Source organism: Onychomys torridus, chromosome 23 (genome assembly GCF_903995425.1).
Source record: "Onychomys torridus chromosome 23, mOncTor1.1, whole genome shotgun sequence".
In the NCBI taxonomy this organism is placed as follows: domain Eukaryota; kingdom Metazoa; phylum Chordata; class Mammalia; order Rodentia; family Cricetidae; genus Onychomys; species Onychomys torridus.
Genome location: NC_050465.1, coordinates 3,382,246 through 3,401,838, shown reverse-complemented (window position 1 = coordinate 3,401,838; position 19,593 = coordinate 3,382,246). Strand labels below are relative to the sequence as shown.

The 19,593-nt window shown below is 47.1% G+C and overlaps 1 protein-coding gene across 1 annotated transcript in view; it reads right to left on the bottom strand.

Annotated features, from left to right (window-relative positions):
* Positions 1-13,390, bottom strand: part of Sag (S-antigen visual arrestin) — a 39,346-nt gene extending 25,956 nt beyond the window's left edge. The window contains exons 1-6 of the mRNA XM_036173458.1: positions 13,049-13,390; positions 11,716-11,818; positions 6,583-6,643; positions 5,229-5,273; positions 3,374-3,567; positions 474-533 (exon numbers count right to left, since the gene is read on the bottom strand). Of these exons, the coding sequence (XP_036029351.1) occupies positions 474-533; positions 3,374-3,567; positions 5,229-5,273; positions 6,583-6,643; positions 11,716-11,781 (426 nt within the window). The 5' untranslated portion in view covers positions 11,782-11,818; positions 13,049-13,390. The remainder of the gene's footprint in view (positions 1-473; positions 534-3,373; positions 3,568-5,228; positions 5,274-6,582; positions 6,644-11,715; positions 11,819-13,048) is intronic.
* Between the last annotated feature and the right edge of the window lie 6,203 nt (positions 13,391-19,593).

Sequence of the window (19,593 nt, the reverse complement as noted above, 5' to 3'; positions counted from 1 at the left end):
ATGCACAGTGTTCTGCAGGAGTGTATGCCTGCAGGCCAGAAGAGGACACCAGATCTTGTTACAGATGGTTGGTTGTGAGCCACCATGTAGGTGCTGGGAATTGAACTCAGGGCCTCTGGAAGAACACCCAGTATTCTTAACCTCTGAGCCATCCCTCCAGCCCCACTTCTAATCTCTTGAATCTCACAAGAATGTTCATGGTTAATAATTGCTGGAGATGGGTGGTGGGGTCACGAAGAGTCTTTAAGCTGGGCCCTTTATCTTTGCGTATGGTTGAAATTTTCCATGATAAAAAGCTACTTTAACGGTCCACTGAAAACCTGGTGTGGTGGCTCGTGACCATCATCCCCGCACATGTAAGGGCGGCAGCAGGAAGATCCAAAGTCAGTCTCAGTTACCTGAGACCCTGCCTCAAAAACAATCAAAAGCCTACCGAAGGAGGAGGGGCCTGTGGCATTTCTCCTTTAACTCACCTTCCCTACATCTTGTGGAGCTGGCTGCAACATCACCGAACAGGGTAGGTAGTCAGGAAACTGGAAAGACAAACACAAAACCATTTCATTCAGAGGGGTTATTCGACATGCAGTATAAAACCATCATGCACACAAAAAGACAGAATTCTCCAGCTCTCCTAACATCCAGGACACTGATTTAGTTCCAAAAATCTCCAGCATGCATAGAAACACACAAATGAGGTTCTACACAGTGCACATGTTCATTGGGACCAAACGTGTCTCATTATCTAGTTCGCTAACCTCACTAGCCCTTATCCTACAAAGAAATCTTTCTAACCATCTTTACTCACCATGAATTACAATTTCTCTCCACAGTGCTTAGAGCTTCCACAGTGCACACTTCATGTAGCCATTAGTCTTTGTTGGACACTTACATGGTAATTTTTTTTGTGTGTATTTTATAAAAAATACCACAAGCAGGGCGGTGGTGCCACATGCCTGTAATCCCAGCACTCGGGAGGCAGAAGCAGGCAGATCTCTGAGTTTGAGGCCAGCCTGTTCTACAGAGTGAGTTCTAGGGCAGCCAGAGCTGTTTAACAGAGAAACCCTGTGTTGAAAAACCAAAACAAACAACAAACAAAATGAAACAATGCCACGATAAATATATATCTTCAAACCCTTCAGTCCAGCGCTAGCCAATTCATGCTGTGTTACATTGCCAGAAAGGGAACTATGAGACTAGAATCATATTTTATTGTTTGGGGTGAGGGAGACACAGGGTCTCTCTAGTCTAGGCTGGTCTTGGACTTTCAGTCCTCTGCCTCTGCTTCCATGTTGCTGAGATTCCAGTTGTATGCCATTATTCCTGGCTGCAAAACCACATTTTAAAAAGATTGATTAATTTCTAAATGTTATGTGTATGAATGTCTTGCCTGCGTGTACATATGTGTACTGCATGTGTGCCTGACACTCATGGAGCCCTAAAGAGGGTGATGGAACCTCTGAAATTAGAGTTATAGATAAGTGTAAGCTGCCATTCAGATGCTGAACACCGACCCCTGGTCCTCTGCAAGAGCAGCTAACCGCTGAGCCATCTCTCTAGCCTTTGGCTGTTGCTTGTTGGTTTTTTGTTTGTTTTTCTGTTCAGGGGACCAAATTCAAAAACCAAATTAGTGCATGCTAGACAAGTGCTCCAGCACCAAACTATACCTCCAGCACCTAAAGATCTCATCATGTTACTAGTCAGGCATGCTGGCTCATGCACTTGGGAGGCAGAGGCAAGAGGATCTAAGTTTGAGGGCATCCTGGTCTACACAGTGAGTTTCAGGACAGCCTAGAGAACCTGTCTCAAAAAAAAATATCCCATTTCTAACGATTTTTTAAATTTTTTTATGTTTTTTGGGGTGAGAGCTGAGACAGGGTTTCTCTGTGTCCCCTGGCTACCTTATGTAGAACTCACTGTGTAGACCAAACTGGCCTCAAACTCAGCAGTCCGCCGGCCTCTACCTCCCAAGTGCTGATATTAAAAATATATTACATCTGGCCTAATTTTTTTGTGTTCTTGAGACAGGGTGTCTCTATGTAGCGCTGGTTGACCTGGAACCCATTATTTGGCCTTGAACTTACAGAAATCCTCCTGCCTCTGCCTCCTGAGTACCAACATACCTGGCCTCTAACAGTTTTTGATATGCATTGACATGTCACCAAAAAAGTCATGTCACTTCAGGTTCTCAGCACAGGTGCAAAGGAACACCCAGGACTAAAGAATTTTGTTTGTTTCTATTTTCAAGACAGGGTTTCTCTGTGTAGTCCTGGTGGTCCTGGAACATGCTCTGTAGACTAGGCTGACCTTAAATTCAGAGATCCACCTCTCTCCTCTTCCCAAATGCTGGGATTAAAGGCTGGGACTGAACCACCACGCTTGGCTAAATAATTTTTTTTTTTAAATTTTATATTAACAATTGTGGTGCCATAAGATATCATAAAATTTTACCATTTTAGCTCATTTCAATGTATGTTTCATTGTGGTTAAATCTGTTCACACTGTTCCACATTGGTCACCACTGTTTGTCTCCAGAGCCTTTTCCATCGACCCAAAGAGAAGCTCTATCCATGGAACCTGGGACCCCTCCCCTCCCCACATGCCAGTAGACTTGATCTGTCTAAATTAGGGGCTGTGCCCACCGCGTCAGGGAAGTGGGACTGTGGGACTGTTTTTCCTTTTGTGCCTGGCTTCCCTTGTGTGGCATCATGCTTTGGGGGTCACCCATGTTCTGACTTCATGACTTTTTAAGGCTGAATCACAGCACTTATGTGGAGGAGGAGCATATGTCAATAAGACAGGAGCCATGCAAACAGAATGGGCCTCAGTCGCTCCCCCCCCCCCCGGCTCTTGCCCGGAACCTGGATTTCACTGGGTGATGATACATGGGCCTCAGGAGAGGTGAGGGGACAGACCAAGGCCCTGACTCAATTCCCAGCACCATGTGAGGAAGTAGGGTGGGAGCAAAAGGGTAAAGAAAGAAAGACACTTTCTCTACCAAGACCTCCCGTCCATAGGGGACTCTTGCTTGTTTAGAACTCCCTGGGGCCAACTGGGGGTCATGGCTACCAGTTTCTTTTTATAGCTGAATGAGAGAAGACAGAACACATGCTCATCTAATTAGGCAGTCAGATGAAGGAAAATCTCCAAAGGGCAGGTTGAAATGGTGCCTTCAGAGGCAGGGAGGATATTTTCAAAGACTTAAAAACAGACAATCACAGACCATGCAATCTAGAATTTCTTTCAAGGGTGCAATTTACAGGCCCACATATGTGAAATCCTCCCTCTGCCCCTTTCTCTTTGCCCCATTCCCACTGTAAGGTACTGTGGATTAAGGAGGCAAGTCAGGGGAGCAGCAGGGGAAAAGAGAGCTCACCGTGAGCAGAAAGGGGTACGTGTTGTCTCCCAGTTTCTTGAGCAGGCTCTCCTGGAGTTGGGTAGGGGCACTCACGGCCCCAACGGGAGGGTATACTTGGACCCGAGAAAAGTACAGGTCCCTGCGGAAGGTCAGGCCAATCACATCAATGTCCTCTTGACCATAGCGGAAGGCGCAAGTCAGAGTAACATACACTGGGAAGAAGATGCACACAGGTGAGACCTGGTCTATTGCGCAGGCCCGTCTACCCCAACCACTTCCACTGGGCTAGCCAGCAACAGAGCGACCACACCACACTGTCTGCCCAGGTTCCACACTTTGCTGCCTGGAAGGAATGGGGACCGAGAGAATAATACTTGGCAGCTGGCTGACACATTTTGAGAAAATCAGCACGTTCCTAGGGTTAGAGTCCGTTATCCTAAACAGGGCTGTCACAGGATTGAGAGGCATCTGCCTGGCAACCACGTTATTTTTGCTAGGATGGTAGAAATCTGTCATCAGGGCTAGCAAGATGGCTAATTGAGTAAAGGTGTCTGTGCCAAGCCTGACAATCAAAGTCAATCTCCAGGACCCACATAGTGGCAGGAGGGAACTGACGCTCCACAAATTGTCCTCTGACCTCCACAGGTGTGCCTTAGTGTTTCTGCATCTGATACACACACTACTTAAGTAACAATGTAATAAATGTTCAAAAATATGCAGACAGACAACATGTGCAGTCCACCCGTCCTCCTGTGTCCTCTCTCCCACTCTCCCTCCACCTGGTCCATCAGCTTGGGGACCTGGAGTTGGATGTCTGAAATGGTGCTAATGTGCTTGCTTGGGTTAGAGGGGGCAGGATGTCTGGAGAGACAGACAAACAGTGTTAGAAGCAAAAATGGCGTGTGTCTGAGCCACATGGAGGCCGAGGGAATAGCCAAAGGCCTGGGCCAGGGAGGGAGACAAAAACCTAACCAGAGAAGTCTCAGTTACAGTTTTTGTACATTGCTCAGAAGCATATTAAGCATTCTCTAAATCACTGCTTCCCAAAATTCTCTCTGATTCAAGGCAGCCTGTGCCCAGTGTATGAAAGTTCCCTTCAAGTTTTTTGAAGACAGGAAGTACATAGTTCTTGATCGCAAGGCTTGTCAAAGCGGTACCTCAAGTCCGCTAGTTTTGCCTGAGAATGTCCTCTGTATCAGTTTGGAGGCCAGCTGTCTCTTAACCACTGACTCAGACAAACCACTAAGCACTCATGCATCCTTCCTTTGAGGTGAGCGCTTGAGACAGGTGTCCACAGCAGGCCTGGATTTCTGCTTGCACCCACCAGGCTGTGGTTTCCCTGATAACTGAATCCCTGTGTTGTAAAGGGCAGGGGCTGACTGGGTTCAAACCAGAGAGCCGCAGAGCACCCAGGAAGGTGAGGCAACAGAGGAGGACAATTTCCAGCCATTCCTGCCTTGCCCCCCTCACTGCCCACACTGTTGCCAGCCCACACCTGACATATTCCAGCGGGTACATCCAAGGTTTAGAACAATGCCTTGTGGTTGCCAGTAGCAACCACTCCAAAGGCATATTTAGAATGGAACTGAGTCAGCGACATTATCATAAGCATAGCTCGAATCTGTTCTAATTCAGTTTTTGCAACCGTCATTAGTAACAAATAGCTTGCCACACACATCACAACTGCCAGAGATCTCAAGGGCACTGTGATACTGTGGCACAGAACTTTGCAAGGACGCAGAAAAATAAACTCTGGGTTTTATTCCCTTGCTTCTCAATAGGCATGGTTTCCCACATGAAAGCCTACTACCCACAGCGGTAACCTTCACTGCCAGAAGAGCGGGCAGTGAGGAGGAGCGAGGGTTCAGCTCACCTTTCTTCCCCTTCACAAGCTCGGGGTCCACCAATACAACACCATCTAAACCAAAAGAGAGAAAACCCAGAGGGTGAGATAAGAAAATCAGACATCTGGCTTTAAAGTTATATACAACATGGTGTCTTGTTTTCATTTTGGAGGTATGTGATTGAGACTGGGTCTCATGTAGCCCAGGCTAGCCTTGGATTTGCTATGTATATAGCTAAGGGTGACCATAAACAAGTAATCCTCCTGCCCCCAGGCCTGATTCACCAAAACAGCTTGCTTTTTATTGTTTTTAAGAATAGTAATTTTGTATTAGGGGTTGGAGAGATGGTTCAGCAGTTACGAGCACTTGCTGCTCTTGCACAGGACCTGGGTTTGGTCCCCAGCACCCATGTGGCAACACAGGACTGTTTGTAACCCTCCAAGGGCTCCTGCACGCATACGGTGCGCTTACTGGCCACATCGCATGCCCAGTCAGGAAGCAGAGAGATGAATGTTTTCTTTTAGTGCTAAAGATTGAGCCCAGGGCCTTGCACTAGGCAAGTGCTGAGCTACAAACCAGCCCTTTATTTATTTGTTTTTTAATTTGAGGGGCCAGCAAAATGGCTTAGTGGGTAAAGGTGCTTGCTGCCTAGTCCTGGCAACCTGAGTTCAATCCGTGGAACCACACACAGGTGCAAGAGAATTGACTGTACCAAATTGTCTTTTCACCTCTATACGTGTGCCCTCTTCCCAAATAAATAAATAACTATAAAAATAAACTGTTTCTGGTCAACAGTAGCCACTTGATGTCATTTTCATTTGTATCTCTTTGATTAGATTATTTGTGAGATTGATTTGTTTTAAATATTTGTTTTAAATAAATATATATATATATATATATGGGTGTTTGCCTATATGTATGTATGTATGTATGCATTTATGTATATCATCTACATGTAGTGTGCACAGAGGCAAGAAGGGGGCATCACATGTACTGGAGATGGAGTTACACATGGTTGTGAGCTGCCATGTGGATGCTGGGAACTGAATTTAGGACCTCTGCAAAAGCAGCCAATGTTCTTAACCTCTGAGGCATCTCTCCAGCCTGAGATGCATCTTTTTGCTTGTTTGTGTTTTTGAGATAAGGTCTTTCTATATAGCCCCAGCTGTCCAGAAACTCATCATGTAGCCCAGGCTGGCTTTGACTTCACAGAGATCCACCTGCCTCTGCCTCCCGAATGCTGATATTAAAGGCTGCACCACTGTGCTGCTGCATCACCATGCCTGGCTGGAAATCCTTTTTTTTTTTTTTTAATGAAAAACTAGTCATTGTCTGATGACTAACGGAAAACTAGCATTAAATTTTCCTCCAAATTCAACTTACCTACAGGCTCTACCTGGCTGATGTGGTCAACATAGTCTCTCTTCCCCAGGTAAATAGTCACCTGTGGGAAGAACGAAGGCATTCACTTAAAAGACAACAACCCCAAGGCTTTCCAGTAGTGTTTTTCTCTTCCTCTTATTCACTGCTGAGCATCAAACCCAGGCCACACACATGCAGGGCAAGCCCTCTACCCTGGAGCCTCAGCCCTTTCCATTAGTCTTCCAAGGAGGAGTCACTGGGCTCCACAGCTGCTCTGTGGCTTCCTTCTCTCCCGGCTGTGGGCAAGTACAGGGTACTTCCTTCCAGCTCTATATCAGCTCCAAGGAATTTCTTCCATCCATGTGGATGGCGGGAATCCTTTCCACTCTGTTCTGTCCTTCCCATCAAGTCCAGGTCTGTAAACAACCCATACATTTGTGGAAGGTTATGCCTATGGACACGGTCAGCTTTCTATTTCTAGCTGTGTGCTGAAAGGCCTTGTCTTCTTGTTCAGAGACTTTCTGGACTAGCCAAAGAAGTAGGAATTCCAGAGGAGCCTGAAATCCCATTGGGTGAGCTCTGCGCAGGTAACCGGTAACCACTCGCTCAGGAAGGAGATGGTGGAGCTGAGTTGGTGGGGACACCATCCCTGCTCCTTGTAGCCAGTCTCCTCACCTATTATTCTGTGAAGCTGCTTCCCTGCTGCTCACTGCTCTACCAAAGGACCACAAATGCCTTGAGGTGAGGATCTAGAACAGTGGTTCTCAACCTTCCTAATGCTACGACCCTTTAATAGAGTTCCTCAGGTTGTGGTGACCCCCAAACATAAAAATATTTTCGTTGCTCCTTCATAACTATAATTATGCTACTATTATGAACTGTATTGTAAAGAGTGGTTAAACTCCCCTCAAAGGGGTCGCAACCCACAGGGTGGGAACTGATGATCTAGAGTGTTCTATGCCCCTTTTAGCGCCTTCTTAGTATTTATTACAGCCTTTGTACATACAGGGATTCAGTCAGTGCTTGCTAAGTACACCAATGAACAAAACCCTGTGCCCTGGCTAGCCCTCTGTTTCTCTAGGCCTCTGCAGTATACACTGTTGTTGTTGTTGTTTTTATTTCTGCAAACAATCCAAATAATTTTTTACATTAAATTATGTCTTATACTCAAATCCTTCAAAATGTATCATTTGTCCCCAGGGTGGGTCCATTTGCATGACTGATTATATCAAGCAAGTGCCTCTAGATCCCTGTTAACAGAGAAGATCCCAAGAGAAACATTGTAAATCTGTGCATAGTGTTTCTGCAGGCCTCAGCATCCTGGGAAGGGTGGGATCTGGGCATGGGATGCAGGGACATTGCAAAGTGTACAGCAGCAGGTGCCAGGCTTCACCCTCTAGACTAGGGTTCCACTCTGAGGCTAGGCCAGCTGACTCCCTGGCCCTCTGTTTTCTATGTAGGATGGGTCCAAAAGTGGAGGGAGAGAGAAGGGGGAGCTGGTGTTTGTCCCCTGTTTTCCTGCCTGGACCATGGCTGGCACATTCCTCTAGACATGGTCATAGTTCCTGGAAGGTGGCCTATTGGCTTCTGGGTTCTAAAACCTGCTGGATACCCCATCCCCTCAGCCCAGGGAAGCACCTGTGCCCAGTGCTATAGGCCCAATCCAGACCAGATGGGACTAAGGTTGCCCAGTGGTAGTAGACCTTGAGTTTTACCCAGGGACACAAACTTTCCTTACATCCACCCATCTCTGCTCTTGCAGGAACCCTAACATGTGGCCACCTCCTAATTCATAGATGTGCCTGCTTCCCTTCCTCCTGTGGAATAGCATATAGTTCCTTGAAAGTGGCCAACAGGATCCTTACCTCTGGGCTCCAGGCCCCTCTGCCCTTACCTTGGGCTTGGCCATGGCAGCTCTGATGTACCCATTTGTTCCTGCTGCCTGCACAGCAAGGAAGGGCTGCCAGCCACATCTCAAGCTGAGGAAGACCCTACCCATGCTTCTAGAGAACAATTGGGCACTACAAGTCTCTTGATCTCGGTATACTCGGGCTGCCCCTGTGTTACTTTGAGATGGTGTTTCTCGTTCTGTAGTACAAGCTGTCCTAGAACACATAGTGTAGCCCAGGCTAACTTCAAACCTCCTGCCTCAGCCTCTCAAACTGCTGAAATTAGGGGCACCAGTCATCATGCCTAACATCTTTCAGCCTGTGATGCCACAGGAACATTCAAGATCTGCAACCCCATCCCAGTACGTGCCCCATCTGGCTTCAGGACGAAGGAGGCCTCACCATAGAGCTGGTCTATAGGGATAAAACCTCTCCAGGTTGCTACCTTTAGGTAAGTGGTGGGGAAGAGGCAGGCAAAGGGTGTGGTCAGGAAGGAGGGGGAGCTCTTTCTTTGGAGGAGGCTCTACCTAAGCAGTGGCTGGACAATAGGCAGGAGCGGCTCTCTGGGCAAAGGAGATGGCAAGATGCTCAAGCAAAGAGGATGCTTCTGGGGTCAGCAATGGCCTCCTTTGCTGCAGGTGGCCGGAGTGAGGATGAAGGCTAAGGAGCCTTTGCTCCTTAGCAGCAAGGTCTTTAGAATTCAGGCTTGAGGAGCCCAGGAAGACTCTAGACACTTGTCATTTCAAATTCAAAACAACTCTGGAAGATGAGATTGGCCCTGTTTTCTACAGACACTGAGCTCTGGGCCCCACCGGAGACTAAGTGGAAGGAGGGTTAGCACGGAAAGCCAGGCAGGCAGCCTCTTTATGGTTGGTAAAAGAGAGGGTTGAAGAGTCTCTAGGGGCAGGAAGGTGAGGAGATGGGGAGCATCTTCTTCTCCCAAGCTTTGGCTGGAAGAGAGAGAGCTGGAGCTGGAGCTGGAGGCCAAGGGGGAGCTGATGATAGTCATTATTAAGAGGCAGGGTGCTAAGACATTTGTTTTATAATTTTTGAGACAGGGTTTAACTACGTAGCCCTAGCTGTCCTGGAACTTGCTATGTAGACCAGGCTAGCTTCAAATTTAGAGAGATCCACTTGCCTCTGCCTCCTGAGTACAGGGATTAAAGGTGTGTGCTATCAAGCCCAGTTAAGCCTGTTCTCACGCTGGGAAAGGCTATAGATCCCCTCCGGATTCAATGGGACAAAGTTCCCCAGCGGTGGTACATCATGAGTCTCACATAGGGAGGAGTGACTGAACTCAGTTGGGAACAAGGACACCCTTCAACTGCCCAGGAAAGGTATGGCAAGGACAGAAACAGGTGGAAGAGAAGGGTTGCCATGTGAAACCAACAGACTTCTGGCACCCCACCTACAACTAAGCACATCTTCTTCCTGGCCAGTCATATTCAAGATCCACACCATCCTCAGGGAGCATGCCAAGATGAGGCCAGCTCTAATGGGTTTTTCCCCTCTTCTCTCCCCTCTTCCAACCCTGTCTTTTTCTTTTTTTAAATGTGTGTGAAGGTTTTGCCTGTATGTATGTATGTATGTATGTATGTATGTATACTGTGTGTGTGCCTGGTGCCTGCAGAAGCCAGAAGAGGGCATCTGATCCCCTAAAACCTGAGTTATGAATGGTTGTTAGTTCCTAGGTGGGTGCATGGAACTGAACCCAGGTCCTCTGCAAAAGCAACAAGTGCTCTTGACTGTTGGGCCACCACTACAGCCAGTAGCCAGCCTGCACACCTTCCTTTCTCTTTGATGAGTTCTTCCTGTGTAGCTCTTGCTGGCCTTGAACTCGGGATCCTCAGGAGTGCTGAAATCGGAAGTGCGTGCTGCCACTTCCAGCTCTGGGAATGTTTCTTGATTGGTCTGATTCAATTCTGACTGTTTAATTCCTTTGGCTTGTGATTGGCTTAGTGTAGGCAGGTAACACAGGCCCAACCGATGAACACAGGAGGTGAGTCTAGAGAGCTCCTGGGAAAGGTTTCATGGCCTTGAAAAGACACCCTAAGGGCCACTCATCTCTCTATGCTTCCTGCCTAAGGATCAACCACCTCATGCTCCTGCCACCAGGCCAGTCCCACTGTGTTGGGCTATACCCTCAAACCATGAACCAAAGTGAGCTAGGGTGCTCACCACCAGCCTGAGGATATCACAGAAGAGAGAATCACAGAGAAGTGGCTGCAGAGGCCAGGCACCCCAAGACTGGGGCACACAGAGGTTGCCATTGAAAACCCCAGTACATGAAACATTAATTGACGGATTCTCCTCCACTCTGACCCTCGGACCAGCAAAAGACTAAGCAGGGTCTGGCAGCACATGCCTGGAATCCTAGTTTCTCAGGAAGACAGGGCTGGAGGAGTCCAAGTTCAAGACCAGCCTGGGAAACTCCGTAAGATTCTGCCTCAAAATAGAAATAAAATTGGAGCTGGGGATATATATCGCTCAGTGGTGGGGTACTGCCTAGCATGTATGAGGCCCTACGTGCAATTCCTTGATACCATAGGAGGGAAGGAGAGAGAGAGGAAGGGAGGGAGGGAGGGAATACATTTCTTGTTCAAATGATTTCTGTTTAGACACCAGGTGCATTTCAAGGAGGCATGGTCATAGGCAATGGAGGTCTGTTAGGTATTGGGGGGAATAAGTGACCATGAAAACTAGCACAAAGCGGCTCCTTTTCTGTTGGAAATGGAGATGAGAAGGACTGAACACACAGTGGGAATAAGCACTGGTGAATGAAATGTAGAGTACCAAAGCTATCACCACAAAGAACCCATGTGCTTGATGAAAATGATGACCCTTCCAGCCCACAGGGGTGCAGGCAGGAGGGACATGGGAAAAGCCGATTCCTCTGTTAGGCACCATAAGGAAACCAGCTGGTAGACTGAGGCAGAGCTGCACTGTCCATTAGGTAACTACTAGATACACCAGCCTTAGTGTGCTTTAAATTGGCCTGCGCTGTAACACATAACACATTTCTGTAACTTAGCAAGAAAGGTAACAAGGTTGGGAGGTGGGGAACAACAGGACTGAGAGATGGTGGGTTGCAGGATCCATTGGTGTATCTTGGTCCTCTCTCACTGATTGCCCAGCCCATGGACATAGAGCATCCCTAGGCCTCATGGCAGGCAGTTGGATGTTGATCATGGTTACACTTGACAAATGTCTGCTTCCTGTTATTCTTAAAATAATCCCCATGAAGCCACTCTTCTGAGCCACTTACCGACTTGTCCCGAGAGACCTTCTTGAAGATGACATGGGACTTATTGGTCTTCACACAGGCTGCCATGTTGTCCGTACCTTGGGGTCTATGTCAGGTTGGAGGGCTAGGAAAATACAATGATCCCAAACATAAAATTAAGGACACTCTGGACGTAAAGCCAACTCCTGAATCTTCTTTCCTTGGACATTTCCTCCCACGGATGCTCCAGCATCCATGCTTGATCAAATCAGCTGACTGAGTGTACTTCATTGTAGTGTACATTTAAAAAAATATATCATGCTCATTTATTTGTATGTGTGCCACATGTGTACAGATGTGTGTAGAGGCCAGAAGAGGATTCTAGATCCCTCAAAGCTAGAGCTGTAACCTCCTGACCTGGCTGCTGGGAACCAAACTCATGTCTTCCGGAAGAGCAGCAAGTACCCCCACCCTTGAAATGGGGTCTCACTATGTAGCTCTGGCTGGCTTGAAACTCACTCTGTAGACCAGGCTGGCCTCAAACTCATAGAGATCCACCTGCCTCTGCCTCCAGAGTGCTGGGGTTAAAGGCGTGCGCCACCACACCTGGCCCAGTGTGTATTTTGGTGTGTTCTGTTTTTCTTGGTAAGCTTCAAACACGTCAGTAAACATCACCAACTAGATGCTAATGAGGTTTTGCTTTTTCCGATTAAATGTTGGTGTCATGTACTTGTCAGGTTACATCTAAAATGGTGTCATTCTAGGTGTGGTGACTCATACCTATTATCCCAGCACTCAAGAGACAGAGCGAGGTGGTAGAGAATTTGAGGCCAGCCTGGTCTACATAGCAAGCTCCAGGGCAGCCAGGGTTACATAGTAAGACTGTCTCAAACAAACAAAACCAAAGAACTTTATCATAATTAGATCTCTTCTCCACTCCTCTTCTTCTTCCTACTCCTCTTGTTTCGTTATGTGGCCCTGGATGGCTTCAGACTGGCAATCCTCCTACCTAGTGCCAGGATTACAGGTGTGTACCACCATACCTGGCTTTTCTGTGTCTTGTGGTAATCATACAGAAATTGTTTCTGAAACACACCAGAACAGAACTGCTCCACAAATGCAGTTGTCAGGAGCATATGAGAACCCCACAGTTCCATCAAGAAGGCCTTTCTTCCACCCAATGTATCTGTTCCCTCTCCTCAGTCTGGCAGATAGGCCATCTCATGGTCTAGGGTTAAAGACCCTCCAAGTTTCTTTCCCAAGCCAAGTCCTGAGGTAGCAAAGCCCAGCATTCCGCCTTGCAGAGGCATGCTTGTCCTTGTTGGTCTATGTCCACCCTGGTGTCTGAGAATGCTTGGGTTCGGCTCTCACTTACCGTGTGATTTGTCACCAACCAGTTGGGATGGCCAAGGAGGTCAGAAAAGGGTCCCTGTGTTTTCAGATGGTGAACAGCCAGCTCCTCCTCTGAGGCAACGGGTGAAGTCCCACCAGATGACCGACCCCACAGGGCAAGAGTGAGGCCCCTAGCTGCCACGTGGGGAATTTGTAGGGATCTGTAGGGATGCTCAGCACTGAGGTCTCAGTGTCTAAAAGCCAAATCAAATTTGAAGAGCAGGGAGGAGATTGGATTAGTGAGATGGCAGATTGGCCATTTCAGCAGTTCTAAGTATTAGTTGGGAGCTCCAATCTTCTCAGAGGATCCCAAAGATGCACAAGCTCTCCAGCTGGCCTGGAGAAGGTGCAGTAGAAGGGACAGCTAATTAAAAGCTCTCTCTCTCTTTTTTCTTAATCCTAAACCTCTTTGGGTTCTAGAAATAGAAAGCTTATCCCTTCACTCCTCAACATCATCAGGAAGGGGCATGTTCAAATGACAGACCTGATTAAGCTCAGCAGGCATTAAGGTATTATATAAAGGAAAAGGTCAAGGAGAAATGTCAAGCTAGGGATGAGCTGCACGTGTCCCTCTTCTCCACTCAACATCAAGAGTCCCATTGGGCTCTCTATCCTCCTACATCTTTACATGTCCAGTCTGGGGCCATGCACCACGTGAGCCTCCCTGGGCCGGAATGAGTCTACATCTGATGGGCATCCATCTCTACTTTCTAGACCCTTCTCCACACCCAGCCCAGCCCTTCTTAGCCCTGACCCATCAATTCCCCTGCTGGGGAGGTCCTGTCACTCTTGCATGTAGACATGCATGAGCCGTCTACCTGGGTCTTTCCAAATTTGACCAGATGTCATTTCCTCAAGGAAGTCCTCCCAGCCACCAGGACCAGGCCAGCTGCCATTCACCCTTATTAGTGACTCTTCTTCTTTAGTGGCCTCTGGACCTGTAAGGCGGAGTGACCATGACATTGTGTTTCCCTCACTTTGAGGGAGTAATCCATACTCCCCCAAACCCTCAGGGAATGAAAGTCTGGAATGCTATGGCCACTAACTCATCTATAGAGTGGTATTCACTCTAGAAATAAAACGGCAGCAACAGAAGGCTTATTGTGATACTTGGGGTGTCACTCTCTGTCCCCCAACCTGGTGTCTTTCAATCCCTCCTGGATAATACCTGCCAGGTCCTGGCCTTATTTCTCAGTACTGTGCCCATCTCAGTACTCTGCCCATCTCAGCACTCTGCCCACCTCAGTAACCTCAGTACTCTGCCCACCTCAGTACTCTGCCCACCAGCCACTGTCAGGTCTGCTGCCCTCCCTTGATTTCTGTAAACCCACCTTCTCCCTTGCTCCTGCTCCTGCTCCTGCTCCTCCTCCTGCTCCTGCTCCTGCTCCTGCTCCTGCTCCTCCTCCTCCTCCTCCTCCTCAGTCCTCAACACACACAACCAAAGGAGTACTTGGGACTCCAAACACTTAGCAAGTCAAGAACCTGGACCGAAGTAGTAACAGCTCATGATTTAATGAAGTAGTTACCACGGTGATGGATTTGATAGTAGTTTCACACATCTGTCACTGTATTTCATTCTCTTTCATCCTGCCCCCCATATGCTCTCCTTTGTGCCCCCTTTATTTAGTTTGACCTAAAACTGGCCAAGCTTTTAATTCCCAAGGGAAAAAAAAATGACAGCTATTTGTATTATTTACTTTGAGATTGGGCCATGCTTATGAACCTAGGAGCTGGAATTACAGATGGTTGTGAACCTCCATATGGGTGCTGGGAACTGAACCCAGGTCCTTTCTAAGAGCAGTGAGTGCTCCTAACCACTAAGTCATGTCTCCAGCCTCAACACTTTAAAAAAAATTCTTTCATGTGTATGTGTGTGCTGTAGTGCATGTCTGTGTATCACATGTATGTAGTACTTGCAGAGACCAGAAAAGGGCACAGGATCCCTTAGAACCAGAGTTACAGTCGTGAGCCTCCACATGAATGTTGAGAATCAAAGCTGGATCCTCTGCAAGAGCAGTCAGTGTTCCTGATCACTGAGTTCTCTCTAGTCCTGACGCTTTCATTTGTTTGTTTTTTGTTTGTTTTTTAACAGAAATGCCAGCTAACAAATGTAAAAGGAATGATAAAACATTATCCAACAAAATGCAGTTGCATTAATCCTAGCTTTTTAGGTTTGTTTGTTTGTTTGTTTAGGTTGTTGTTTTTTCTTCCTGGCCTGGAACTCATGGCAATCCCAAGTGCTGGGATTCTAGGTGTTGTGCCACTAAACCTGACTAGTTTCTGTAGCTGGAACACTGCAGGTGCTAGAGAGATTGCTCTTCTCCTACAGACAGTAAAAATCCTGGCTTCCTAGTGCTCCTACCTAGACCCATATTCCTAATCTGCTGCCCTTTGGTTTCATTTTTCTGACACAGGGTCTCTCATCTAACTTGGGCTGTCCTTGAACTCATGATCTTCCTGCCTCACCTTCTGGAGTGCTAGTAGTATAGTCCTACACCTTCATGTTTTCCTCAGACCCTAGCCCTTTTGTCAAGTATGTTATACTCCAGGCCCCAGTCTGCTCTAATCACAGCTAGATACATCCCCTGCTCTTCAGATCCTGCATGGCCTGTCTTTCTCTTATTTCCATGGAAACGGCAAGATTATTGCCATGGTTTCCTCTTACTCCCTGGTCAACCCTAGCATTTCCCAGTGTGGTTCTGTGTGGCATGGCATGCCCCCCTCCCCTGGGGAACTATGAGTGACAAATTTCTTTATGGTAAAGTTATTTCCTGATCTTCTGGCTCACCATACCTGAATGATAGTAAAACTTCCATCTTGAAACTTTAGGATTAGTTGTTGGCCTTTAAGCCACTGAGCAGCAAGGCGATGTAGGGATGAGGTCCTCTAGGACAAGGCGATGTAGGGATGAGGTCCTCTAGGACAAGGCGGTGTAGGGATGAGGTCCTCTAGGACAAGGCGGTGTAGGGATGAGGTCCTCTAGGACAAGGCGGTGTAGGGATGAGGTCCTCTAGGACAAGGCGGTGTAGGGATGAGGTCCTCTAGGACAAGGTGGTGTAGGGATGAGGTCCTCTAGGACAAGGTGGTGTAGGGATGAGGTCCTCTAGGACAAGGTGATGTAGGGATGAGGTCCCTCTAGGACAAGGTGATGCATATGGATTTCTGTCCCAACTGCATGGAAGGTATCCCTTTGGATTAGCTTGAATCCATGAAGTCTTTAGATCCTACTTCTGGCCAAAAAGGGGGATGTGTTAAATTACAACAAAGTTAAGGACTCAACACCATATGTGTAATTCCAGACTAGATAGTCAGTTGGATAAGTGAGGTGCACAGAACCTTCTGGATGAACTGGAAAAATGTGAATGTGGTTGAGACAGTGCCAGAACAGAGGCTGGCAGATAGCTCAGTGGGTAGAGTTGCTTGTTATGCAAACCTGATGATGAGCTGAGTTCAATCCCTGGATCCCATGCGGGAGGGGGAGAATCTGCATCCAAATCTGTACTCTGATCTCCACATGAGTGCGTTGGCACATGGGGGGATAGACAGAGACTCTTATCAAAAACCAAAAAGAAAGGGGCTAGAGAGATGGCTCAGCAGTTAAGAGCACTGGCTGCTCTTGCAGACGACTTGGGTTCAGTTCTGAGCACCCACATAGTGGTTCACAGTCCCCCTATAACTCATTTCAGGGGATCTGACACTTTCTTCTCATCTCCACCAGCACCAGGCATGGACATGGTACATATATACACATACCTGCACACAAAACATTCAGACACATAAATAAAAAAGAAAAAACAACAAAATAAAGATAAGTATTAAAACAGGCTACAAGTTGAGCATGATGGCACACACCTTTAATCCCAGTGCTCAGAAGGCAGAGGCAGGCAGATCTCTGAGGCAGCCTGGTCTACATAGTAAGTTCCAGGCCAGCCAGAGCTACATAGTGAGACTCTGTCTCAAAAACAAAACAACAAGCCACCACCAACAACCCAAAAATAGGCTATAATTCCAGGAAACTCCTTTTTAAAATTTATTTTTATTTTATGTGCATTGGTGTGAGGGTGTCAGATCTTGGAGTTACAGACAGTTGTGAACTGCCATGTAGGTGCTGGGAATTGAACCCAGGTCCTCTGGAAGAGGAGCCAGTGCTCTCTACCACTGAGCCATCTCTCCAGCCCCTCAGGACACTCTTAATTTCTCCTTTTAAAATACAAAGGCAGGGGCTGGAGAGAAGGGGCAGTGGTTAAGAGCACTTGCTCTTTCAGAGGTCTGGACTTGGCTCTCCACACTCACAAGGCTGCTCAAAGCCATCTAAACCTGCAGCTGCAGGGGGCTGCTCCTCTCCTCTGATGTCTGCAGGCACCAGGCATGCATATACATACCTGCAGGCAAGACACTGTAACAATGCAAATTTTTAAAAATCTAAGTTTTTTTTTTTTTTCCAATATAAAACAGTGAAGTAGACTTGCGGGTCGGTGAAGTGGGGAGGTTGGGGAAGGCAATAGGAGGAAGAGTGAGGAGAAACTTCCGTCAGGATGTAAAATAAATGAATAAATTTAATTAATAATAATAAAAAATGCCAGGCATGATGATGCTTGCCTGCAATCCTCGCACTTGAGAGGCTGATGGTAAGATTTCCACAAGTTCAAAGCCAGTGTGATCTACACAGTGAGACACTACCCTCCCCTCATGTACCTCCACTCCAAGACTAGAGCTAGCAAGATGGTTCAGTGGGCAAAGATACTTGCCACAAAATCCTAATGACATGAGTACAATCCCCAGAATCCACATGGAAATGGGAAGAGAGAGCTGACTCCATAAAGTTGTCCTCTGACCTCCACACAAGCTGTCATGTATGCATACCTATATATACACATCATGTATGCATACAGTAATGGATAATTAAAAGCTTATAATAGAAAAATCAAAAAGCTCCATAAACTCAGAAGAAAAATGGTCAGGACTCTCTGGCCCTGCCTGGCTGCAAGTTGTTTGCTTGTGGAATCCTGCATCCTCCTATCGCTTCATGGGTGCCAGGCCACAGGATGGGTATAGATGAGCATATCTTAGTCACTGACCTGCCATAATTTTGTGTACGTGCATACATGCATGCAAGCATGTGTGTGTGTGTTCACTGGGGATCCAACCAGAAGCTTTGGGTTCATACACACTAGAGAAACCTCTACACACTTCTAGGTGGAAATGTCTTTTTTTTTTAAGGTGGAAAAAAAAAGTATGTATTTAGAATTAGCCAGCTGGACTCAGTCTAAATGGTCCCAGTTTCGCTGGCAACATACTCATAATCATGAGTCAATTGAACATACACCTTCTCCTCTTCATCAGGCCTTATGAGGGTGCTGACTTTGGCCACATCGATGTCATAGAGTCTCTTCACAGCCTGTTTGATTGGTGCTTGTTGGCCTGGACATCCACAGTGAACACAAGTGTGTTGTTGTCTTCTGTTGTCTTCAAGGCTGGCTCAGTGGTCAGTGGTCAGGGCAATCTGATAATGCCATAGTGGTCAGGGCAATCTGATGATGCCATAGTGGTCAGGGCAATCTGATGATGCCATAGTGGTCAAGCTTGTCTTTCCCGGGTGTGTTTTTCGAGGAGATTTGGGCTGCCTCCAGAGCTACAGGGTCTTGGGACGCCAGAAGGTGGGTGACATGCAGATCTTTTTGAGACTGTGGACACTTCTCAGCAGCGCCTTCTTGCCTTTCAAGGCCTTCACTTTGACTTTGGCTTTAGGAGGGGCAGGAGCTTCCTTTGATTTTGGCACCCGCTTGTCTTGGAAATGTTATTTTTAACCTCTGGTTTGTGATGATTTTTCTCTTCTTGATGGTGAAATGAGGAGTAAAAAGGGCATTCTTGTTCCTAAAAACAAGTATTCCAGATACAGGACTCTCTTGCTCTGAGTTTGAGGCTCTCAGACCTTCAGCGTGACTCTTCCTGTCTTTACGGGACAGGCCTCAGCACCAACATGACTTGCCTACCCTCCATGTAACGTCTAGTGACATCTAGCACCCACTCCTGATAAGCCTTACACAGACCATCCAGCCCTGGGCAAGGGCAGATCTGCCTGTGTCTAGCTGTGCATTACAGAACTGCACTGTGAAACTGTAGAGTCCAGGAAACAGTTGGAAGAAGCACAATAAATGGAACACTTAGCCCATAAACGTTCCAGAAGATGGCTCCATTCCATAAAATAAGCAGAGTGTGGTGGTGCTCAGGGATAAGTCCTTGCTTTGCAAAAACAGGTAACTCCAAAGTTGGGCATGATGCCTTATGTTATTAATCCCAGCATTATGAAGGCTGAAGCAGGAGGATCTTAAATTCAAGGACAATCTGGGATACACATGAGAGAAAGAAAAGAAAAACAAGGGGGCTAGAATGGCTCAAAGTTAAAGCACTTGAACCTGAATTCGGTTCCCAGTACCCACATTGGGTGGCTCACCACCACCTTTAACACCAGTTCCAGGGAATCTAATACCTTCCACAAGTATGTACACACACACACACACACACACA